The sequence below is a fragment of the Elaeis guineensis genome, chromosome 8 (genome assembly GCF_000442705.2).
Source record: "Elaeis guineensis isolate ETL-2024a chromosome 8, EG11, whole genome shotgun sequence".
Classification (NCBI taxonomy): Eukaryota; Viridiplantae; Streptophyta; class Magnoliopsida; order Arecales; family Arecaceae; genus Elaeis; species Elaeis guineensis.
In genome coordinates, this window is record NC_026000.2 from 133,246,327 (window position 1) to 133,272,315 (window position 25,989).

At 43.1% G+C, this 25,989-nt stretch overlaps 2 protein-coding genes across 4 annotated transcripts; both read right to left on the reverse strand.

The window, feature by feature from the left end:
* Positions 1-11: 11 nt before the first annotated feature.
* Positions 12-4,151, reverse strand: LOC105049585 (protein terminal ear1 homolog). 2 transcript variants are annotated; one of them, XM_073262061.1, is made up of 6 exons: positions 3,221-4,151; positions 2,598-2,763; positions 2,048-2,518; positions 1,816-1,938; positions 788-929; positions 12-646 (listed from the first exon to the last, which is right to left on the reverse strand). In XM_073262061.1, the coding sequence occupies exons 1-6, from the start codon at positions 3,819-3,821 to the stop codon at positions 230-232; spliced, it is 1,920 nt and encodes a 639-aa protein (XP_073118162.1). In that variant the 5' UTR covers positions 3,822-4,151; the 3' UTR covers positions 12-229. The 2 variants fall into 2 exon arrangements, with proteins under 2 accessions (XP_073118162.1, XP_073118161.1); XM_073262060.1 differs by having other exon boundaries at positions 2,048-2,524; positions 3,221-4,150.
* A 9,045-nt stretch (positions 4,152-13,196) lies between these two features.
* LOC105037592 (thiol protease SEN102) lies at positions 13,197-16,009 on the reverse strand. 2 transcript variants are annotated; one of them, XM_073242852.1, is made up of 4 exons: positions 15,414-16,009; positions 14,796-15,031; positions 14,160-14,297; positions 13,197-13,685 (listed from the first exon to the last, which is right to left on the reverse strand). In XM_073242852.1, the coding sequence occupies exons 1-4, from the start codon at positions 15,853-15,855 to the stop codon at positions 13,428-13,430; spliced, it is 1,074 nt and encodes a 357-aa protein (XP_073098953.1). In that variant the 5' UTR covers positions 15,856-16,009; the 3' UTR covers positions 13,197-13,427. The 2 variants fall into 2 exon arrangements, with proteins under 2 accessions (XP_073098953.1, XP_073098952.1); XM_073242851.1 differs by having other exon boundaries at positions 14,160-14,300; positions 15,414-16,000.
* Between the last annotated feature and the right edge of the window lie 9,980 nt (positions 16,010-25,989).

A 25,989-nucleotide genomic window follows, 5' to 3' on the forward strand; every position in this document is an offset into this window, starting at 1 on the left:
GAAGAGAAGCGGGAATTAATCTTTACTACTCATTTCAACCTGGTAGGTTGTAATTAAGAATAATCACATCACCACCGTAATACACTCAAATGCATCATTCTTGGCCTTCCATAAGAGCTTTGAATTCTTGATACAACGAGAGTGGCCACAAAGAGAGAGGGAGAGAGCTGAAGCTGACCGAACGTCTGGGCGTTGAGATGTGTCCACTTGCTGGACTATGAATGGCCGTCTAGTCTTGGCTATATGATAGGCCATGGAAAGCTTCGGAAAGGAGGCGACTGCCGGTCTCGTCTCTGCCGCCCTCGTCTTCGCCGCCTCCTCCCACGTACTCCTCCTCCTCGTCATCATCATGCTCGGCGTGGTCGGAGGGCGCGTGGGTCGAGGTGGTAGTGGAGGACGCTCCACCGCCGTCCGACGGTGGCGATGCCTCCGCCGCCGCTTCCTCGGAGGAGACGAGCTGCTCGCTGGCGCGGCGGATCCGGTCGACGACCCGCTTGGTGAGCGTGACGGGGCCACGGCCGCCGATGGGGACGGGGTCGGTCAGCTGCTTGCCGTCCCGGGGCGGGGAGAAGATCACCGGCATGTACTCGTCGTTGTCGCAGGCGAACTTGGAGTTCTTGAAGTGCTCCTTCAGCGCCTCCAAGCCCTTTGACCCCACCACCCACCAGTCCAAAGAAAAAAAAAATCGAAGTCCAAGATTAGCGAGAAATAAAAGGAAAAAAATATGTTCATTCTACTGTCTAGTGCTACAAAGAAATAATTTCATGTTACAATTAGTAGAAATTACCTGCAACCGAGCGTAGGTAACCTGGCAAATCTTTCGGGAGTTGAAGACCTCCCAGGGCTGCTTGTGGAAGGCTTTGTAGAGTCTGAATGCGGCCTCCGGAGATGTGAGGTTCACGAAACCATATCCAACATTGCATTTGTTGCTGAATTACATAAGAGAAGAAAGGAATTTAGAGATGTTTTCGACCAAAGAGAAGAAACGAATTCAAGCCATTTTTTCTTCTCCAGAGATGCTCTCCAGAGATGCTATATTTTATTTACCAAAAAAAAGGATGCTATACTTTTTTTAAAAAAAGAAAGAAAGAAAGAAAGATCTTCTGCCTCCAATTTGACCATTTTTTTTTTTAACAATTTCTGATCTAAAAGCTGCTTTTCCCGTTTCCATTGTGATGTGAGAGAGGAGTGAAAAGAATGAGCTAAAAAAGGGACACGACGCAGCTCCTTTTCGATGCATAAAATATTATTGCTGATTAATTTTCCAAGTCTTCTGCCGTCATTCGAGCTTTGATGGGTCTTTTTCCCACTAGGGTTTCCTTCTTCATGGCAAGCCTACAAAGTTTGCAACTGATTAGGGTTTGCTATTCCCCGTTTATACTGTTCCTATCTGGTAGCTTATGATTTCCCACTTCGCTCCTAAGCGTTTGCTAGGCCGCTCCATTTCCATTTGGGTTACATTCGGCGTACGGCGGAGATACCAACCAGCCAATGCTAATGAAGCATCCAACGATCCTCTCTCCAGGCCTTTCCTTGATCTATTCTTTCTCCACCCCCACTCCCTCTTCTCCTTCCTATTTTTGGCTTATTTCTGCATCTGCCGGGCTTCATCCCAGCATCCTCCAGGCCTTCCTTTTTCTCTGATTTGGGTATGGCCTTTTGGTCTGTCTTTTTTTTAAAAAAAACACTTTTAATCTAAGCAACGCAAAAAAAAAAAAAAAAAAAAAAAAAAAAAACAAACCACTTTTCTTTTTGGGTAAATAGAAACAAACCAACTTTACTAAGTAGCATCATAAAATAACTCGCTCCACATACTTGAAATCGATGGGAAGGTAAACGAAGTCGTAGGCGGAGTAGGGCTCATTCTCTTTCCCTTCGCCAATCTCCTCGTTGCAGTGAATGCAGTGGTTGTCCAGCATGTTCAACAGCAGCTTCTGACTGCACCACCAGCCCCCAATTATAATCCTTCACCCAAATGTATTGAAGCAGAAATAATAAAGAGTAAGAGAGAGAGAGGATATATGCTTGTTGGGAGGCAGGTGGAGACCTGTACTTGTTGGGGATGTTTCTAACCATGACGGTGGTCCTGGAATCTCTCCAAGAGGATGCGGATTCCTCCTCCGTCTCCTCCACTTCTTTGAACAGAAACCTCGCCTCCCCGCCTCCGTTCTTCCCATGACGATTCTTCCACCCCTTCCTGCTCGACGACTGCTGCTGCTGCAGCTGCAGCTGCTGCTTTGATGACGACGACGACGACGACGACGACGATTGGTAGCTGCTACTCCCACCCTTGTTCCTCCTTCCACCGCCGCTGCTACCGTCGCCGCCGTTACTATTTCTTGCAATGCTGGTCCCGGTCCTCTTCAGCAACACCACTTCCTTCCCACTCCCTCCGCTTGGTGATGAAGGCTGGGGAGCGCCTCCTCCGCCTTCCACCCATCTGGTTGCTCCTCTCAGAAGCCTCGGCGGTAGAGGATAGTTCTGGTGACCGGAGCTCCTCTTCGGGTAATTGCCGCCACTATAACTGGAAGAGTTAATACAAGAAGCATTAACTTAAAAGGATTGCAAGGAATTAGAGAAGGAAGACATTGACCGACCTTCTTGTCTGGCCACCTGGTCTGAAGAATTCGAGCACGAGTCGCCTTCCGAAGATGTGCTTGCCGTTGAGCTTGGAGAGGGCACGAGCGGCGTCCCGTGTGTCGAAGTACTCCACTACCTTGTGGTGTGGTCTTGAGCCCATCTCCTTCACCTCTTTCACGGCTCCTGTAAACCAAACAACCACAAATATCGGAAATTGAAGCGAGACAAGAGAAGCGGTAAGATTGCCATTAGTAGAAAGATAATTAGGAGGCTCTTTCCCATAAAAAGTAAGCCTAGGAGAAACAAAGAAGCCGGAAGGTAACATTCCGAATAAAGATCTCTCTGCTATCCAAATTGCATCCTAGTATAAATATATATGATCAAAAACAAACAAGAAAAAAAACAAAACAAAACATAGAGAAAGAGCTCAGAAATATATAATACAAACAAAAATAAATGACTCGAAAAGCTGAACCCAAGAAAGAAATTTAAAGAGACGAGCCGATGAGAGGTTGATGAAATATTATTTTTTCCGCAATAAGAAAGATATATGGATGTTATTAGAAGGACGGATGTAACATTAACAGTGGTTATCAAAATTTACTGGATGCTATTATTGGTAAGTTCTTTTGTTTCATACCGAAAGGCTCAAAGATTTCCCGGAGAGCAAGCGAGGAGGCGTTCGGATCCAAATTGAAGACGACGATGGAACCCTGGTTGGGATCGTCGACTTCCCTGGCCGCAAACTGCGCCCAGACCGCCTGCCCGGCGATCAGCCCCCGGCCGCTCATAGGCGGGTGCATCAGGACCATCCCGCCGCCGGCGAGCACGCCGTACTGCTGGCCAAGCAGGCTCTGCTGCCGCACGTGCTGCTCCCGGATCTCCACCACCGCCGCCTGCGCGCTCCGCAGATCGAAGAAATGGACGGTCACGATCCCGTCGGCGGCCAGCGACCCCATCTCCACCGCCCGCACCCCACCGAAGGCCTCCATCTCCACCCGCACCGCCGCCTCCCCGACGTACCGCGGCACCATGCTCAGAACCACCGCCCTCGTCGCCGCGCCGTCCCCTGCCACCCAAGCGGGGCTCACGTACTCTTCCGGCGCCGCCTGCGGGTACACCGGCGCCGCCTGCGGGTATGGGTAGGGGTAGTAAATTTGGGGCTGACCGAGGGCAAACTGGCTCGCTGGGTAGTACTCCGCGGCCCCCGGATCTAGAATATTCGCCCGCATCCCCTCCATCTCGCCGTCCCCGACCACCACCACCACCCCCCTCTGTGGCTCGGACAGAGATAACTAAACAACCTCAAAATCTCTCGTTCAAGATATATATATATATATGTAGAGAGAGAGACCGGGGGATTTATTCGGTGGTACGGCGGGAGCAGTATACCGGCGGGCGAGAAGGGGTTCCTTCGTCAAATAGGAAGTATAGAGGCTTAGGAGAGAGAAAGATAGGGAGAGGGGCGGGGAACCGGGGGAGTGGGCGATTAATGCGGTGGCGCCGTGCCGGCGCACGTTATAAACCCTCCCCGCGACCCGCGATGTAACGGTCTGGACCTTTCTATCCGCCGCGATTGTAACACTGTTATCTCCCTAAATGTACACCTATTTTTCTCATGCTGCACCCCCTGTGTCTCCCTCTGCTTCGACAGAATGTTCTAGAAAGGGTTGTAAGAGCTGTACCAAAAAATGGAGAAAGGGTGGGGTTTATTTATGAACCACCAGGAAATTTGAATGCGGATTACCATAATAGGAAGGGGCCCGCCAATTTTTGCCCCCGACTTTGTGGTAGATTTACGAGAATGCCCCTGGCAGCCGTCCTCGCGCCTCCTTTTTTGATGAGGGGATGTGGAAAGGTATCTTGTCTTGCACCGAAATGGGGCAGGCCCTTGGAATTCGCTTGGCTGCCGTGCCTCCTGCTTCTTTCCCGGGGAATATGCATGCGAGTGGAAGGGCATGGAGCTGGAGGAGCAAAATGGCTTGGAATTTTTAAGAAAATAAAGAATTCTGGATTTAGAGAGAGAATCATAGCGGTCATATCTGGAGTTAATGAGAACCAGATAAGCTGACTTGGGGCTCCTGAGTAATGATCACCACTTTGGGTCTTTGCAGCAATGTAGGTGCTGACGATGCAAGAAGGGTGGTCCATGGACCTTTAGACATTGGCAAAGATGGCAATGGGTATGAGAACGTTTTCTTGTACGTGCTTTGCTTTTGCCCATGCTTGACGCTCGGTCGGATAAGTACGTACCTGAAGGGAAAAGGAGCAGGAAAACAAAAAAAGGCGAGCAAGAGAAGAAGGGAGTGAAGGTGAGGGTGATGAAGCGCAGGAAAATGATGTACAAAAATGTGAAATTGCTGGGTCAAAGTTGTGAAATGGATTGTTGAACTGTATAATTAGTTTGTTTTAGGTCAACTAGTTCCAAACAGGAGACTTTCCATAATAAAATTTATATTTTTATCAAACTTCGGAGTTTGTCCTTCTATTTATTCACTTATGCGGAGCTTCTTTCACCATACCATGATTGGAAACAAAGGGAAAAAAAAGGTTGCTGCTATATGAACATTGTTTTCTTTCCTTTCCATGATACGATTTTATCCCTATGAAATTTCATAAAGTATATAGTGGATAAGCTTTGCTAGGCGCAAAAGGTAATAAAAATTTGAAGGTTTAATAAGACATGGGGATGAGAAGTTCTAGACCTGCACGCCTATGCGCAGGTTTTGAAAGCACGTTAAATCAGCTACGCAAGCTTCCTTCGCAGAACGGGGTTCATATATTATTCATATATATCATGTATATTAAACAGGAAAGCTTGCCAGGGTTGCAGCTCGCAGACATGTGGACTGTTTTCGGTTATAATGTGTATGGGTTTCACATTGGTCTCGAAATTAATAGGAAAGCATGTGAAACATGGTTTTACCTACATGATTCAATGCTTCATATATAATTAAATAGTGAATTAGGTTTCATGATAACAAATATATATAGTTTATTTGCATGATCTAATGCTTCATAAATAACTAGTCCATTTTCGAAGATAACAAATGTAGTTCTATCTACATGATTTGATGCTTCATATAGTGTTTGTTTCACATCCTAATTTTGTAAACCGGCTTAGTAAATACTATGCGACAGTATCTAAGGTAGGCCTAGTGATTACAAATGATGAACATCTTTCTAGTCAATGAAGAATGGATCAAGTGATAATTAAGGAGAAAATGATTTAAGATCAGGTTAAATATATAATGTATTAACCAATCATTGAATAGCTCATCCTAAGAAGATCGAGTGCTAAGATAGAGGCTGAATATATCCTTTCTGATTTTGCTGCTAAGTTATAAATAAAATTTGTAAGCTTGGTATAAGACACAATATGAGAAAGTTTTAAAATGTTGAAACAATTATCAAGAAGTCACAATATAATGAATCTGACTCAGAAATAAAAACTAAAAGTAGTAACCATCAGAAGAAAAAGTGGTTGAAGTGGCATTAATTGAAGAAAATAGGTGTTCACATAAAAGAAAGACAACTCCAACACCTAGAGATAGGGTGTGTAAATGACTAGTTGTAGTAATAAAAGAGGACGCATTTTAGAACATCAAATAACTATTATAATTTGATCTCTTTTAGTTTCAATTAATATTATGTCTTTATCTTTTTATCCCTCGTAGCTTAGTCTTTTAGTTATCATCCTTTTGTGAGGGAGCAGTATCCCAATAATGAAAATTTTTGAAGATTCAAGACAAGAGGATCCACTACCACTACTCTATCCTTTCTGGTTTGGTCGCATGCTTGTAAATTTATCTAATTAGTAACATGGTTGATTTCTCCTATCAGAAAAGAGACCAACAATAGATCAAGTTGCAATTTCAAAAGCAAGACTCGATGTGTACCTGATTATATAATATGAATAGTCTATTTTTTCATCCAAGATTGCTTGGAGATTAAAATAAAGGGAATGAGGCAAAACCAAGATAAAAAAATATTAGATAAATTTTTATGGGCAATTGTGGAAATTATCAGATATTCTTATAGCCTCACTTCAAAATATATGAAAGATTAAAAAAAAAATTATTATATATAGTAATTCATAAGTAAAAAGTTCACCATCATGGATGCAGAATACGTTGGCCTGCTTAAGCCAATATATCAACTTAAATGGACACATATAACTTGATGTAATTTCTACTGCAAGGCTTAGATGCAAGGCAAAAACTAATAATACTAGGTCACTGGATATTTAAGTTTGTAAGAGGCTTAATTGAACTATATCTAATTTTATTATGGTTGAAGCATACTAAATTAGGTGTTGTGACGGAGTAATTGACCGTAGGTCTGATCAAGCTTGTCTAAAATTAACTTTCAACATGAAATTTTTCTAGAACATTAGGGTTTCATTTTGGTTTCTTTCTCCATCTAGATTTTAATTGGTGAGCTTGTATTTCTCTTTTCTTAGATGTGTTGGCTATATTATATTAATTCTATTTTATGGAGTGAATCTTTTTTTTTCCCTCTCTCTTTATGCAGCACATCCTCCTTCCCCACAGTTCTTAAACGTAGAAGAAAATGAAAAAAAAAACTAACATTTGGGCTGGGGGGAGGGCATTATATGGAAACATGATGTACCATGCATGCCATCTTCACTTCTAAAATTATAGGTTACATGCCATCTTCACTTCTCATATATATTATGTTTATTCATGAATTAATGTTTTTGATCCAAAAACTTAAATCATATTTTTTTAAAAGAAAGGGAGGGGTCATGTGCACTATAATTATCTAGATCTAGGTTTTTAATGTTTGCACCATTCAAGAATTGAATTCAGAATCTTGGGTTTATAGATGGAGGATTACTAGCATTAAAGCAAGCCCTAGATCTAACTCATTAAGATTTATAATAATCTAAGTGTTTGGATAATTTGAGCAAATTAGGTTAAGAGCTTATAAAAAAACAATTAAATGATACATACAATATATCATATGTAAGATATAAAAAATAAAATATATTATAAAATAAACATATACAATTACAAATAAATATATAAAAAATTATTTTAAACATAATATAATAAAAATTAATTACTTCTAATTAGAGAAATTTTTACATATTAAAGAAAAGGGAAATCAAAATCCCAACTTTTAAAAGCATGAAAGAGAAATAGTCTAATCCCTATGTTCGGGATGCTAGCTAGTTTCTACCATCTTTCCGTTCTTGATGTTTCAAATCTAAATTCATTCTAATATCTCTTTTTTAAAAATGATAATATAAGAGAAAATGCAAAAGAGATTGCATCATTTTCTTTAAAATTTATATAACATAATTTTAAGTTTCATATTTATCTTTTACGAGCATGCATTACACTTGTCGTATTGTCTACTTGCTACTAATTATTAATAATAAATCAATATTGATTCAAGGAGAACTTGAGTATGCAAAATAGAATTACAACCCTCTCCTGCATGGTTAGTGGGATTGTCAATCTCTTTGAAAATTTGGACAAATTATTGAATTGGATTGTTGAATTTTGGGCTAAATTTCCACTCACACTGGAGTTAAGTAACCCAATTAGGTATCCTACTAATCATATATATATATATATTACTAAAATGGACGATTCACATTATTTTACTATAAATATATTTAAAAAATATTAGAAAGTAAAATATCTCGAAATGCTTTCGAAATAAATATGAAGTCTGTCTGCATCACCTTAACAGAATGCTTAGTGAATTAAATCATCTAGTTCGCAACCTTATTCACGTTATGGTAGGCTTGTCTTGTAAAGAATGAGATGCCCTCTCACTAATCTCCAAATATCTTGTATAGGAGACATATACCAACCTTTTTTATTTGCTTTGGATCCATTCAATTACTATAGTAAAGTCGTCCTCAACAAGAATGGGATCTATCCAATTACTATAGCAAAGTCGTCTTCAACAAGGATGAAATCGACTTGCAAAACACCCCATGTATAGCTAACGCCCCTCCAAGCTGCCCTCAATTTCGCCCTTGGAATTCAGGTGTCAATGGTCGGATTCCATATGTTACCATAAGCTGCCTCTGCTTAGCTTGCGCTCTTTTATCCTCTCGCCCTAGTTCTATGCGGGGGGGGGGGGGGGGGGGCACGGAGCATGCTTTGGAGTGCATCTATGAAGAAAGCGGAGTGTATTTATCAACTCTCATAAGATACGGTGGATAAATGCCGGGTAGTGGGAAGGACATGTACGGCCGGCCAGCTATTGTACTCACCGCTACACTCGAGGCCCACCGGGCCGGGCCGGCCCAGCGCAGCCCATATGCCGGTTCTCCTGGTCCGACCGCCGAGCCCCGACACGTGATTTCCCAAGCTCCTTAATCCACGTGTGTGTCTTCGTTACTTGCACGCCCCTGTCCCCTCCCCCCCCCCCCCCCACCGCCCATCTCATCCCCTTCTCTCTCTACTTTAAAAAATCCATAAATATATATTATAAGAAATCTCCATACATTCCGCCTTTTTGTTTATACGCAACTTCCAATCCCACTTGTTTAATCCCCCAAACATGAAACATGTTTCTATATTTATTTATATACATTTTTTATGCATCATCCATAGGCATCACTTTATGGGAGGTAGGCTATGTTGTTGTGTACCGACCACCCCATCCTTTTGTGCATCAGCGATAGGGACCCCACACCGCACATTTCACTTTCTCCTCACATCAAACACCACCCCCTTCCCCACAACCCCTTCACGCCTCACTAGTTTAGGAGCTTACTAAATTAGTTCCAGGTCTTCCCCATAACAAACATTCCATCCATGTGTTCTTTTGAAGCGGCGACCGACTAAGACCAGGTGAAGCCCTGCCCGCTCGCTGTGTCTATTTGGGTGGCCTTTGACTTTGAAAGTAAGGTTGTATTTTCAGTGGTAGTGTTAGGGATGGTAGGGAATAAGGATGATGCAGACTATATCATCGTTCGAGACCTGAATGCCAGCGGTGAGGAGCTCACATTTTTTTGAGCTTTTTATTTTGAAAATGGAGCTTCGTACCATTTAGGCGAATATTATCTACGTCAGATAAGAATTGCACACACAGAGAAAATTTTCATTGAGAATAATTTCGTCATAATTATCGATTGGATCCAGAATGAGATAAAGTATCTGGAGGCTCATCGCTCCTCCACTTCGTCATTCCATCATGACATCTGTTTGACATATTTTTCAAAAGACGATAGTATAATAGCTTAGATTGTATCTTCTGTTATCTAATACATTGGACATTAAATCTAATTTCAAAGCAATGCTTATCTACAAATTTTATAGAATATTTTATTTTTTAATTTTTTATTGATTTAAATTTTAAGATTAAATTATTCAAAAGTCATATAAAATGTGATCTAATGGTTGTTGTTATGAAAAAAAAAAAAAAAATCTTTGCACGAAAGATACAAACATACAGTGTGTGCACGAGCGCACATCATGCTTCTTTATTTCTTTTCTTTTGGGCGATGAGCTTAGCTTTTGTCATTCAAGGGGGCACCTCAATTGTGTCATTGCCCGGGGCCTCGCCCATCATTATTTGTTTGGACGGTTGTGGGTGGGTCCCCTGGGGGATGCCCCTGCTCCCTTTGATGGTTACCACCCGTTGGTTGCCTCCCCCTGGCCACGGTGTGCTGCCATGATGTCTTTGCATGGCCTACAGGAGGCCGTCCAGGTTGCCGACCGGGGGCTGCTGGTCTTCATCTGGAGATTGAGTAGCCAATCAGGGATGATATGGTGTTTGGATTTTGAAGGTCCAAAAAGTTCTTCCTGCAAATGGTTCTAATCTGTTCGGTATCTATATTTTTCTTATTTTTGGCCGAGTTGGTATTTTCTTAAAAAAATTTCAAGATCTTATTATCATCAAAAAAAAGAAATTTCAAAATTATTATTAGTTGGATCATGGGTTGTGTTGGTCAATTAAAGAATACCTATCCTCTCGTAGCAGATATTTTATGTATCTTTGGTGATCTCTAAAGTTAAATACAACTTCATAAAAGCTAATAGCACAGGAATTAGGTGGCATCTTCTGTAGCCAGAAAACCACATGAGCCCTGTGATTTAGAAGTCTTTTGCATCTATTCTAGTACCTCTTAATGAAATTTTGCTCTCCGATTCTTCTGGTTGTATTTATTCTCGGGCGGTGTAATTTTGCTATTTCACCCCAAAAACGGATGCTCAAAAGGGTTTTATTTTTCTCAAATTATGTTAAGCTTAATTTGTATAAAAAGGTGATGGATGCCTGGCTAGCTAAAATCTGATGAAGGCAATATCAGGTTTTTCTTTTTCTCTTCACTTTGTTGCTTTTGTTCACTTTCTTTCTATAGTGGACATCATGAGAGGGTTATATCATGAGTACTATCTAAGGCTACGTCAGTCTTCTTATCCTTTAAAATAAAAATCATTGGCCTAGGGCACAAAGTTAGATTGATATGGTCACCTCATGACATCAAGCGCGGTCCGGTGCTTTGTTGATTTTAGACATGGTGCCAAGAATTCGGGCACAATGCTAGTACCAGAAGTCACTTGATAGGCCAATGCAAAAAGTAGCTAGGGAGTTCATCATGTTGAAGGACCACAAGAAGGTTGAAATTCCCATTACATTAATCAGTCCAAGTAAGTCAAGAAATCACTTTGGCAACATTGTATTTAAGGTTCCACCAAACAAAAAAGAATTCACCTCCTTTCGCATGAGTCCACCGTTGGATCGCATAATGATCATTTCGAGATATGCTCAAATCAATGAATAAGAGAGTTTATAGTGCTTTGAGATCTATGCAGAATACTATCCAATGGTTGATATTGTGAAAGAAGAGGAATCATTCATTGCGTGAAAGATACAACCCTATCTTCTAGTGGAATCTTAAATATAATATTGTCAATGTGACTTCCTGGCTTACTTGGACTAATTAATTTAAATGATACCATAAACCTTAATGGGAATTTCAACCTTTTTGTGGTCCTTCAACGCCCCATCCACTTTTCGCATTGGCCTATCAAGTGACTTCTTGTACTAACATTTTGCCTGAATTCTTGGCACCATGTCTGAAATCAACTAAGCACTGGAGCGAGCTTGGATTTGTTACTAATGGTATTAGGACGAATTCTTGGAATTTTGTTTTGGACTTAAAAATTAGGTCCATGGGCTACGACACCCAGTACTATGCATTCCAAAGGGCCTGGGATTTATGTAACAGGCCTGTTTATGTAGCCCAATGTCAGCACTAGATTGATGAACTCGTATATAATCTCAGCCGCTGGATTGATAATGATTAATATACGTATCAACGTACACGTCCTATTTTTTTTCCACTTGCGTCGGAGGACATGGCAGTGTTATGTGGATAACCTATTCCAGTTTTAATAGTTAGAATTCCGGAATAATTTAATCCCTCGTATTAGTTTTAATGATAAACATCATTTTTTTCCGCCATTATCAGCCAACTAGAGATTATAGCATACATGCATACACCCATATATCTATATCTATATCTATATCTACACGCATATATATATGAATATATCTTTATCTATATATGTATATATCTATATCTATACATACAAACATACCCATGTACATTAGGGATGCAAATAGATCGGGTCGGACTGAGTCATAAGTGACCCCAATTCGACTCAGTTTCTTGATCAGATCCTAATGTTGGACCCAGATCCAACCAGTTGAAAATCGGATTGGATCGGATCTATGGATGATCAAAAAGTCTGCCCCATTAAATCATTTGTGTCTGATCGGATCTATATATAATCCGGTCTCAATCTAAAAAATTTAGATCCGGCTCGGACCTAAATTCTAGTCGGACTTAATTAGTATGATAAACCAACATATGCGAAGTTTATGATAAAAAAAAATAAACATTACTTTACTTTAGCTATTAATTTATAAGTAATTTCTCAAAATCTCATAGTCAAATTGTGTAAAATTATATAAAAAATAATAATACTATAATAGCATTTGGAATCCTAATCCCACTTTATTTGCTCTATAGTTTACATATTGAATTCAATACTGAATTTAGATTAGATCGGATCGGATCTTAATTTAGTAAACTCAAATCCGATCTGAAATATTGAATGGATCTAACTTTAGAGCCCGATCTGACCTTGCAGATCATTTAAAACCGATCAGATCGGGTCTAAACGGATCGGGCTGGGTTGGATCACGGGTCAACCCAACCCATTTGCAGCCCTACATACATACACACATATGCATATACACATACATACAAAAACATACACACATACATGCATATATGTGCAAACACATCACATCAACTTGTTTGTCTTCGGGGTAGCATTTGGCTGGTTAATTCAATTTCTTCATATGGTATCAAATAAGGGTAGTTTCCCGGTACCATTCAGCCTAATCTAATATAACATCACCTAAGCTCTATGTCAATAAGATGATCACAGAAATACCAAAGGACTAGGCACAAGAATAATCCCTTGCATTTCTCCTGTCACCTATCATAAATGTGTGCAGAACCCCTAAACCACCTCATGGGGAAAATCAGTAAATGGATTTGATTTTTTTCCTTCTTCTCACATCTACTTTGCAAATTAGCTGAAAACCCATGATTTAAAAAAAGTAACTTTGCGATGGATCGCAAAATCTACATTAATAAGATCAACAGAATTACCTTCAAACATTTTAATTAAAACAGAATGAATACAAATAGAGTTCTTAAGTGTGAAGCATAAATTTATTGCCTTCACACTACTAGGAAACTTATATTAGATAAAAGACGAAGGCAAATGAATCTGAAACAATCTAGCTTTCCAATGTGTGTTCCTTATGCCACTATCATCTTAGAGTTCATCCTTGGAAATTTCCCTCCTGGAAGGGTTAGGGGATGTTTTGATGGGGTATGAAGCTTCCATTGCAATACCACATTTCCCATGTTTGGCCTTGATGCCACGCTCCATTCGGACGTAGCCTTTCTCTCCCCACTGGGGCCCCCATGAGTTCTTCACAATCCAGTATTTAGTTCCATCCGTCGTCGTCCCATATCCAACGATTGCAACGCCATGGTCTAATTCTGTGCCGCAACTGCCGGTGAAAACACCCTGCCATCAAATTACAGCACATTGCTTATAAACATAAAAATCTCCACAAAGCATACATCCTTAAAACAACTACATATATATATATATATATATATATATATATATATATATATATATATATATATATATATATATATATATATATATATATATATATATATATATTATCATGGGTTTTCCCTAGTCTGTAAGCCCAATTTAATTAGGTCCATTTGGGTACAAACTTAGTCATAACTAGAATTTGCCATACTGATCGATGGATGCTGCACTATACTATATTAATATCGAACTGATATATAGTTTTGTATTGTATCGATATTTGGTACACCTCATTATCTTATATAATATTATATTCTAATAGATGGTATTGATACAAGATCCGGTACATATCGCGATATCGAACCTCGATAGTAACATTATTGGCATAGGGTGTGTTTGAAAGTTCACTGCACAATTAATGATTTGGACACAAACCTCGGAGTAGAACTGGAAAGCATAACCACTTGCTTCAATGGCAACAGATACAGGTTGATGAGCCACAGCTTTCATGAGAGCTGCTTCATTGTTGGCAGGAACATTCTCATATCCATTGATCGTCACCACTGGTGAATTCTTCTGCAACACAAAAAGGAAAAAAAAAAAATAAATCTGCCTAAGAAATCGCAATGAGAGAACAATGCCTCTTAGGTTGAACAGGGCAAATGAATGATCTTATAATGAAAATATGGATCAATCTGAGAAATTGCATTGGATTTTTTTCCTTGAATTTTAATCATTAATTTTTGAAACATAATGTTTGAAAACATCGAAATGGAAGCAAGAAAATGTATTGAGTGTGTTATTTTGAAAAGCTCCAATAGAATATATATATATATATATATCTCATAATAATACTTCATCAAACATTAACATTCATGTATATTTATTATATCATAGAAAGTTTTATGTAGCTTTGAAGTCATATTAGAAGTTTTAGTTTGGGTCTACATTCTTGTGCAAAAGTAACATAATATAATCGTTTAGATCTAAAAGAATGCTCTATGCAGCTTTAGCTAGGTAAAGTATTCAAGGAACGATTATTTCTAACCAAGACTAGTTATTCTTCATTACCTTGGAAGTGTCACACCATCCATCTTCTGCCAGGTAGGGATACTCAGCCTCTGCTGTTATACCTCCATTTTTAACAATAAATTCGAATGCATACTGCATTAGACCTCCATTGCATCCATGGTTGTTGCGGTTGTCGCAGTCGATGAGCTCCTGCTCCGACAAAGAAATTAGCTTCTTTGTCTTGATTTGATTTATGCCCTCGACAGCAACCACCGTTGAGAACGCCCAGCAGCTCCCTAAATCATCAACAAGAATAGTCATATCACTATTAAAATGAGAATTTTTTGGCAGAAAAATTTATAGATAGAACATGATTGAATTACACAATAGTAATAAGAGTAGAATTTATTAAGTACATGCCATCTTTTATCATAGTTTTACTTATGAAATAGAAGTCAGGTCACACTGTATCATAATTCTTATTTTCTATTCAAATATTAAATAAAAAATTGAAGTACGATAATTCTCTATGAGGATGTGTACATAAGAGAAAGATTCAATTCGATATCTGTATAAGAAAATTTTGTTCTAGGGTTTACATATATACAGACATTGTGTTATAATTGAAATTGATCGTATCATTCTTAACTATATGTGTTATAGGTAGGGCTCACTCACCACACTGGCCTTGGTCCTTGATGCCTGTGACAGCGCCCTTCTGCCTCCAATCAACCAATGGAGGGAGGTTATGAGCATTTTCATACATGAAGCTTCCGGTGCCACCGGGGCTGCCGCGGCGCAGCTTGTGGTGTTGCACCTTGGAGCCGGCATACCAGCTCCGGAACTCTTGGTTGGTCATGTCACCAAACTTGTTGAGAGCGAGCTTGTATGGTGCATCCTTCTTGTTGAACTCATGAATGAGCTTGACGTTCTCCTTGAACACATTGAATCTCTTATGCTTCTCACCGAGGTCCCGCGACACCGTGTGGTGGCTCCGCCACCTCTCATACAAGTTCCATAGACTCTCCTCAGTTGCGAGGTCCTTGTCGTCGAAAGGAATGCCATGAACCAATGCAAAAGCTAGAGAAACCAGAACTCCACACAACAAAAACTTCCCCATGTATAGTGGTCGATAGCTGAGGAAGTAGAAGAAAAACAGAAACAGGAGGATTTGGAGTATGGATGTCAAGAAGAATGGTGTGAGATTTATATGGGGGAGGAGGACCCTTGGGTGAGAAGCAATGGGGTTAAAGAAGGTTACTTGTGGGGAACCACCACCAAAACCAGAATAGGGTGGTATGATATGAAGACGAGGTTGGGGAGAATGACAAGGGATAACTATTTGAAATTGTTCTCTTGTGGTGCAAGGAATAGTTGTTTCATTTCAGGGACAAGGTGGTGTCTTTGTGGGTGGTTTGGTTTTATCAGGCTCGTGACCGCATGAGAAGCATGCCATTTGGGGATCGACATGCCACATGGAGGTCGTGAATGCGGATTGCAACCGCAAGTGGGGGCTTAAAGCGTGTAGGCTTTATAAAGCGTTTAAAAACGGCCATTCTGTGCTCCAAATTTGATTAGAGAGAGAGAGAGAGAGGATAAGATTGTAATAGTAGGTAACGTACACTAGCTAAGCTATTCTTGCATTTGATAGCTAGGAAGTAACGGTTGGGTTTTAAGCTGAACTGCTGGGATGAGTGATATACAAAGGGAAAAGCATGAATGCATAAGATGTGGTGAGTGGAAACATCCATGGTTGTAGTCCTCTAATTGTAGGTGTTAGATGACCAAGCTAGCATAGTGTTTGGTAGTTGTACCGAAAGATCTGAGATTTAATCATGTTTGCATAACAATTGCAATTGATGGAGGTATTTGAGGGAGACCACCGCTCTTGTGCAACTCAAAATGGCATTTGTCTTTCATATCATCTTTTCTGTGAAACGCCGGAGTCATGATCAGCAATCGTTATGGAGTCTAATCCTTGGGGTTGATTCAGAATTTATAGTAATTATTAAAAATATATAGTCATTAATACCATTTTTTGTAGTATTTATTCCCAAGGCTTAATTAGAATAGCAAAAGTAGACCTTTCCACTGCGGTCAAATCAACCATTCCAAGAACTTATTGTAATATAGAAAAATAAAAATAAAATAACATGATCATGAATATCACATTCACCTCTCCTAATAGAACTTCATCCTAAAGCAACTGTTCCAAGTACTCCCTCCTTGTGCTATCATTAGCACAGTAAGAATTAAATAATAAAAATTTAAACATATGAACAGGTGAGAAGGCAAACTAAATTATAGTCCACCTACATCAATGTTATACTTCGCACCTTCATGCTTTTACATCAGCCATTATTTTTGGTGCTCACTGAGTATTCTAAGCTCGAATTGTGGTCGAATTATTTTCCAGATCTATAACCCAAGTAGTTCTAATTAGTGGTGTTTTCCCTTTTTTTTTTTGATGAATATTTTGGCATTTTATTAATAACTAGGTTCCAAAAATTCGAACTCTTTGGGGAAGATGAGAAGGGAAATACTCAAAACTAAGCTGATGCGTGAGGGCTTCTCTCTCCCTCCTCTCCTGGAAATCTGCAAGCGACTAACACGTCCCAGGCTGTTGCTTCCTAAGATACCATCCCAAAGAATCTTGGAAAAGATGGTGGGACCTATTCTTCGAATCTTTTCTCGCAAGAAACTTCTCATCATTCATGTCTCATTGTTTAATTTTTGTCTAATTCTTCAAAATAACGCTGATAGTACCACCAATCAGAATAACTCGCCCGTTCTTTGAGTCCCTCTTCTGTACTGTATGAAAAGTTTGGAAGGTTGCCTTTTGTTTTGCATAGATTATGACCTACTGATGCCCTCTCTTCGCGATTCAAGCTAAATATAATTGTTCTGACTGGACTTGGACTAGTGGTGACTCAGTGATGTCCTTAACACAGTCTGAGTTGAGTTAATATCAGATTTATGTGGGCGTACAATGAAGAATTAATAGAGCTCAGACATAAGCAAGACAGTGGGGTCATGTACTAGATGGATGCAGGATAAAGGAAATCATGGAGCTCAAGATGAAGCATGTAAGGCAACATCGAGGAGGCCATGGAGCCTTCAGAAAATGGGCAAGCCATATAAATTATGTGGACCTATGTTCAACAACTGGAATATAGGATATGTAGGTTTTCTTAAGCTAACAAGAATGCATGATTGGCCTCAAAAGCTGATGCGGTGCGAGGTGGACCTTCTATCTTTACTGAAAAGAGGAGAAAAAAGCTTTGCGTTGGCCTCTGAGTATCCACCAGTGTGTCATCATCTTGCTGAAGATGGTATATGGTACGTGCACACACGATGTATACACGCACTTTGAGATCATAATAAGAAATTGCATACTGAAATGAGATCAAACAATGAGCAATATATGTTTTTACCAATGGGACAAAATGATCATGGAATGGAATGATGACCAAATTAAAGCATCTAATTGAGCTTTTGCACCGAGTTAACGCCACAAACTTATTAATGAGCTATGATGTATCTATAATAAAAGATTAAGATAATCATCACACAGTACATGTAACTGAAGAAGACTTTCAATGAATCATTTACAATGGCTTACTGCCATTCAGCCAGCCAAAATGCTGCTCCCAACACTGAATTAGAAGGAAAAAAAAAGTAGTGATACCTGAAGTTGAAGGCACATCACATTGAATCAACTAGAATATGAATTTATGTGCTCGTCATTTTCAGATCCAGACAGATTGGGTAACTAAATATGAACTAAGAATATTTTCCTGGCTTTGTACATTAAGTTAAATCATACAGTACTTCAAAGTAAACTGTAAGGTCTCATATGCACCCAAGCATGCATGCATGCATAGATATATGTATGTACATATATACTACACATGTACTATTTTAGATTAAACTCTAATGTAACATATCCATGCACTCATGCATGTATATATACATGCATACATGCACATGCACACATGCTACATGTGCTCACACACATTATTTTCATTTCTAGACAGGAGTAGATATATTTCCGAAACCATAAACTAATTCCATGTTATACTGTTTCAGGGTTAAAGTGGAACAAGACTAACCTGCATATACGTGCCAAACGCTTTCACAAGCCACTTTATCAGAAAAATATAAAATAAGCATTTTGGGCAAAAAAAAAAAAAAAAAATTTTGAAGATCACCCAGACTAAACTATTCTACACTACAGGATGGAGTGGTTTACTCCAGAGTACCAGTGGATCACTAACAAGTTAAACCTGCTACTCCAGGTTAGTTTTACTCCACAATCAGACAAATATCACTCACCCATTTTTTGTAGATTAACATGCAGCCAATTATTTACTTATCAATTCTGGTTTGCACATTTAGCAAACACTAGCTGCCTAGAACAAATTATTTATCTTAACCATGAATAAGTACCAGTTATATTATTTATTTTGATTACAAGAAGTCCTTCAATAAATGGTGACAAATACATAATATGGCATTTGGTACTCTTTCTTACAATGTATTTAGTGTTATTCCCCGAAAAAACAATCCATGTCCATCAATGCTGATTGCCAGGTCACAACAATATCATGCAAAACCAATCACATGAACAAAGCAAGAGTTATTAGCAATGTTAAAATGTTATTTTGTGTTATACTCTGAGAACTGATAGCAGGCAACAACATCACAACCCTGCACTTGAAGCATTTGATAGCAATCAGCTCAGCAATCAAGCATTACAACAAAAAGATGGTGAAAATAAGGATATTTGCAGTTTCGAGTTCACAGAATGAAAAGATTATGCATAGTTCAAAATATGAAAAGATTATGCATATGAATCCCTTTGTTTTGCTTCAGCCAGTAGTTCATCTCTGACCCGCTTGATCGCCATTTCTCTCTCCAGCCTCTCTTTCTGCTATGAACAAATTTAAAACCACCAATTAGAAAGTGTTGGGATATACCGACCGACCCGACCGACGCCGACTCACCGACCGACGAGACCGACACCGACTCATCCTCGAGATGGTCTGACCAAAGACGACCGACCCGACCGACGCCGACTCACCGACCGACGAGACCCACGCCAACTCATCCTCGGGATGGTCTGACCAAAGACGACCGACCCGACCGACACTGACTCACCGACCGACGAGAGCGACGCCGACTCATCCTCGGGATGATCTGACCAAAGACGACCGACCCGATCGACGCCGACTTACCGACCGACGAGACCGACGCCGACTCATCCTCGGGATGGTCTGACCAACGACGACCGACCCGACCGATGGACAGACGACCCCGACGATAATTACCAACAATACTGGGCCGAAGCTATGTCGACCGAACAGTCTCACACTGTTCCCGACCGACCGGCTGTACCTATACTACTGACTCTATGACGAGGGTGGCAGCCGACGCCCGACTTCCGTAAGGCACCCGATCAGCTGACGGTGCTTTCGGGTCATCACCCAATACCTCGACGATCGAATACCAACACATAGTCGGCCAACTCGTCCAAAAGACGTACAGCTGAGTGAGTGGTTGACCTGCCAAGGGCGTGCTGTATGACCGCCAGGGGGCGCTGATCTGCCAAGGCCTGGGGCGCTGTCCTGCCAAGGACATAGATTAACCCCAGCGATGTGACAAGCCCACGGCGACTTGACAGTCCGCGGTGACTCTGACAGCCTCCGGCGATTTGACAACTCCTCCCATTGTTTGCGTCATTAATGACGGTGCCACGTCGCGCTCTACTATAAAATGGGGAAGGCAACAGCACTGGAAGAGGTTCCCTTCGAAACCCCTGAACTCCCCCTCTCTAGCTCTCTCTCTCTCATCGCTGAGCTCTTTGATTCTTTTCTACTGTTGCCTAGTCTCCTCTCTGACTTGACCGTCGGAGGGTCCCCGCCGGAGCCACCTCCGATCAGTGTGGACTTTCTTTTGCAGGCGCTCGTTCCCGACGACCAGGCGACGAGGGGATTGGCCGCAACAGATTGGCGCACCAGATAGGGGGGCACGCGACCTCCACAGAGTTTGAAGAATCTCTCCGAGATGACAAGAACCAGGGCTCAGCGGTTGAGAGCCACCGGATCGGCGAGGGACTCTTCCCATCGGGAAGAGGCCTCTCCACCACTCCCCGCGGCGGAACCTAGCTCTCCTCGTCCCGTGGTGACCACGGAGGCGCAGATCGCGGCGATCGTGCGGCAGATGGCTGTGTTGACGTATGTAGTCAAAAGCCTTCAACAACTCTCTCGTTCGCCGCACTCGCCGGCAGGGCAACCGATGGCGAATCTGATGCCGTCTAGGGGCAGCCGCCGGCGCCCGCGTCGATCTCCGACTCCTCCTCAGGAGCAGCTGTCCCCGCATTTCCATCGAGAAGGAGAGAGGTGGCCAAGGCGTGACATCCACCGGTCTTAGCGCCCCTCTCCTTCCCAACTCGAACGAGCAAGGAAGGAGAGGCGGCCGCGGACACCGTCCGCCTCCCTCTGGATTCTTCGGGAGATTTGACTCTCGGAGTCTCCCAGCACCGATGGATGGACGACTACGAACGCAGGTTTGAAGAAATCGACCGTCGGCTCGCCCAGCTCCAGGTGGACGGTCAGAAGTCTTCGAACGATGTCGGCTTCCAGACCGCCCAACCCCTCTCCCGATTCATACTCGATGAACCGATCCCTAATCGGTTCAAGATGCCACACGTGGAGCCTTACGACGGCTCTACCGACCCTGTCAACCACTTGGAGAGCTACAAGGCTCTCATGACGATCCAAGGGGCGACCGATGCCTTCCTTTGCATCGGCTTCCCCACCACGCTTTGCAAAGCCACCAGAGCTTGGTACTCCGGCCTTCGCTCCGAAAGTATCCACTCCTTTGGACAGCTTGAGCATTCCTTCGTGGCCCATTTCAGCACCAGCCGGAAGCCGCCACGAACCTCGGACAGCCTTTTCTCCCTCAAGCAGGGAGAAAACGAGATGCTCCGACACTTCGTGGCGTGATTTGACGTAGCCACGCTTGAGGTTCGAGACCTCAATGAAGACATGGCCATCTCGGCCATGAAGCAGGAGTTGAGGGGGTCCCGATTTACGTACTCCTTGGACAAGACCCTCCCCCGGACATACGCCGAACTGCTGGAGCGCGCGTACAAATACATGCGCACAGACGAAGGAGCTTCCGACCGGCGCCTGACCGAGACTAAAGGCCCGTAGGAGAAGCAAAGGAAAGGTCGGGCCCCTGCCGAGCCTAGCGGGCCTCCGACTGACAAACAGGCCTCGTCCCGACGACGGAGCCCGAGATCCCCCCGACGGCGGAGTCCGAGGCCGATGCATCACAGGTACGACTTCTATACTCCTCTTTCTACTCCTCGCATGCAGATCTTGATGGAGATCGAAGGAGAAGAATATCTGCGGCAGCCTCCCCTTTGAAGGCAAAGGGCCTCGACCGACGAAAGTACCGTCGATTCCATCGGGACCACGGCCACAACACGGAGCAGTGCATCCAGCTCAAAGAAGAGATTGAGGTTCTCATACGATGAGGGTACCTCGAGAAATTCCGACGGAGCCCGCCGACACGACCCATCTCCGACCGACGACCTCAACCAATTGGGGAATCAACGGCCAATCGCCGACGACACATCGGACTCTTGCGAGGACCGATATATCTACATTGACGGGAGTCACACTCCTTCGATAGTCGACGACACATCGGACCCTTACGAGGACCGATATATCTACACTGACGGGAGTCACACTCCTTCGACAGTCGATGACACATCGGACCCTTAGAGGATCGATATATCTACACTGGCGGGAGTCACACTCCTTCGACAGTCGACGACACATCAGACCCTTACGAGGACCGATATATCTACACTGATGGGAGTCACACTCCTTCGACAGTCGACGACACATCGGACCCTTACGAGGATCGATATATCTACACTGATGGGAGTCACACTCCTTCGATAGTCGACGACACATCGGACCCTTACGAGGACCGATATATCTATACTGACGGGAGTCACACTCCTTCGACAGTCGATGACACATCGGACTCTTGCGAGGACGATATATCTACATTGACGGAGTCACACTCCTTCGACAGTCGACGACACATCGGACTCTTGCGAGGACCGATATATCTACATTGACGGGAGTCACACTCCTTCGACAGTCGATGACACATTGGACTCTTACGAGGATCGATATATCTACATTGACGGGAGTCACACTCCTTCGACAGTCGACGACACATCGGACTCTTGCGAGGACCGATATATCTATATTGACGGGAGTCACACTCCTTCGACAGTCGACGACACATCAGACCCTTACGAGGACCGATATATCTATATTGATGGGAGTCACACTCCTTCGACAGTCGACGACACATCGGACTCTTGCGAGGACCGATATATCTACATTGACGGGAGTCACACTCCTTCGACAGTCGATGACACATCGAACTCTTATGAGGACCGATATATCTATATTGACGGGAGTCACACTCCTACAATCGACGAGCAACCCGACAACGTCGAACGACTTTCGACCATCGAATCCAACAGGCTAACTTGCCGACTTGGCTTCGGCTAAAGAGGGCAAAACGCCAAGGCAACCGAGGTCACATTCGCGATGTACCGACCTAGTCACGACCGATCGAAGGATATTCGGCTTGCCACCGTTTATCATACATTACGACGCACACGCCCGACCAAGGGCTGGACAACGGATATTCATCGTTATCCTAGTCAAATACGTCGGACACTACTCGACTTTTGGATTCTACGGGGTGATCGTGCCAACAAGCTATGTCCGGAGGTCGGTCGACACAAGACTCTACATGCACTCCCGACCCGAGTCTAGGCGACGGACGCTCGGCACACACTCTCGATCATTGGATTCGACGCAATCTATACAACAGTCAGGACGCCGGTCTACGATCGGAGCTTGCTCTGCCCTTATCATGGCGCGTGCTGCCGACTGTCCTGATTAACTACGTGGGATCCCGCCGAACATCCTAACGAGGTATGTCGGACCTACGACTTGTACACTCGGAGGCGTCTCGGCAAAACATACATTCCGGACTACATGCAGAAGAAAAAGTTGAAAAATCTTCAATTCCACTTAATTGAAGATGGACTTATAAAATTGGGCCGAAGCCCGATTACAAGTATCAAAAACGAAAACGACGGACACCCTGACTATTCGTCGGAATCGACTTCTTGCATCGGGAAGAGCTTGGAAGCGACCGGAGCACCCGCTGGGGTTGGAGTTGCATCGGAGGTAGGGGCCGCCTCATCGTCGGTAGCTCGTCCCACTGACTGAAGTTCGGCCTCCGAGGCAGCCAGGCTATCGGTGAGCCGGGAGATTTTCTCCTCGAGCCTGGCTTCACGGTCGATCGATGACTTTAGCTGCTCCACCAGCGTCGCCTTCTCGGCTTCGACGATTTGCGTTCTAATGAGATGTCTGACATCGGATTGTTCGTTGATGACGTCGGCAGAGTCGGGGTATGACGTGATGGAAATCCACTCCTTTCGTCCGAGGCCGCTGCCAACGTGGTGACGCGGGCTATTGCGACATCAGACTCAGGAGTGGGGGGCAACTGTTGGGATATACCGACCGACCCGACCGACGCCGACTCACCGACCGATGAGACCGACGCCGACTCATCCTCGGGATGGTCTGACCAAAGACGACCATCCGACCGACGTCGACTCACCGACCGACGAGACCCACGTCGACTCATCCTCGGGATGGTCTGACCAAAGACGACTGACCCGACCGACGCCGACTCACCGACCGACGAGACCGACGCCGACTCATCCTCGGGATGGTCTGACCAAAGACGACCGACCCGACCGACACCGACTCACCGACCGACGAGACCGACACCGACTCATCCTCGGGATGGTCTGACCAACGACGACCGACCCAACCGATGGACAGACGACCCTGACGATAATTACCGACAATGCTGGGCCGAAGCTATGTCGACCGAACAGTCTCACACTGTTCCCGACCGACCGGCTGTACCTATACTACTGACTCTATGACGAGGGTGGCAGCCGACGCCGACTTTTGTAAGGCACCCGATCAGCTGACGGTGCTTCCGGGTCATCACCTAATACCTCGACGACCGAATACCGACACATAGTCGGCCAACTCGTCCAAAAGACGTACAGTCGAGTGAGCGGTTGACCTGCCAAGGGCGTGCTGTACGACCGCCAGGGGGGCGCTGATCTGCCAAGGGCCTGGGGCGCTGTCCTGCCAAGGAATAGATTAACCCCAGCGATGTGACAAGCCCACGGCGACTTGACAGTCCGCGGCGACTCTGACAGCCTCCGGCGATTTGACAACTCCTCTCATTGTCTGCGTCATTAATGACAGCGCCACGTCGCGCTCTACTATAAAATGGGGAAGGCAACAGCGTTGGAAGAGGTTCCCTTAGAAACCCCTGAACTCCCCCCTCTCTAGCTCTCTCTCTCTCATCATTGAGCTCCTTGATTCTTTTCTACTGTTGCCTAGTCTTCTCTCTGACTTGACCGTCGGAGGATTCCCGCCGGAGCCACCTCCGGTCAGTGTGGACTTTCTTTTGCAGGTGTTCGTTCCCGACGACCAGGCGATGAGGGATTGGCCGCAACAGAAAGCAGGAAACTTTGTCCTTGAAACCCATTTTCCAAAAGGAATCACACAAAACATTGAAGAAAACAATGGATTTACTTCTAGTATGTAGTCATGACCCAGCGTTTCAGAAGTCCATACAATAAATGGAAAAAAAAGAAGAAAGTAATTATATCTTGAAGGCACAAATGCGCACATATCTCATTAAAGCTTGAAAGAAAAATAGCTGTATGACCATTGATTCTAAAATATTATGAGAAATAAATTTAAGACTTGGGTGATCTTAATTTTTGGAATATGTTCCCTTGCTATTAGGAACAGGATCCATAATTGTATCTGCTTCTAAAGCACAAACGATGTCCCTTATGCAGATAGTCAAGTGCATTTGCAACACGCAAACAACCAAGAAAGGGAATGTACCCATACTACCAAGATGTACATATGCAAATATAACAATCTGAGTTCTCATGTAAGAGTCTTATTTGATATCGATAAAAAAGTATGATATTTCTTATTTATTCAATTATTCACTTATACTTCCTTCTGGTTGATAGGTATGCAACATATCTTAATATGGATGATTGTTGGAACTTTAAACCTTCATTATTTTCTGTCCAAATGGC

Bases quoted from the DNA above. Each gene is read 5' to 3' on its own strand.
- LOC105049585 (XM_073262060.1), bottom strand. From the start codon at position 3,821: ATGGAGGGGATGCGGGCGAATATTCTAGATCCGGGGGCCGCGGAGTAC. The intron at 2,525-2,597 runs GTCGGTCAATGT...TAACTCTTCCAG, and splicing joins CCAGGTGGCCAGACAAGAAG to TTATAGTGGCGGCAATTACC. The intron at 647-787 runs GTAATTTCTACT...GTGGGGTCAAAG, and splicing joins TTACCTACGCTCGGTTGCAG to GGCTTGGAGGCGCTGAAGGA.
- LOC105037592 (XM_073242851.1), bottom strand. From the start codon at position 15,855: ATGGGGAAGTTTTTGTTGTGTGGAGTTCTGGTTTCTCTAGCTTTTGCA. The intron at 15,032-15,413 runs GTGAGTGAGCCC...TTGATGATTTAG, and splicing joins CAAGGACCAAGGCCAGTGTG to GGAGCTGCTGGGCGTTCTCA. The intron at 13,686-14,159 runs GTTTGTGTCCAA...ATTTGATGGCAG, and splicing joins CTTTCCAGTTCTACTCCGAG to GGTGTTTTCACCGGCAGTTG.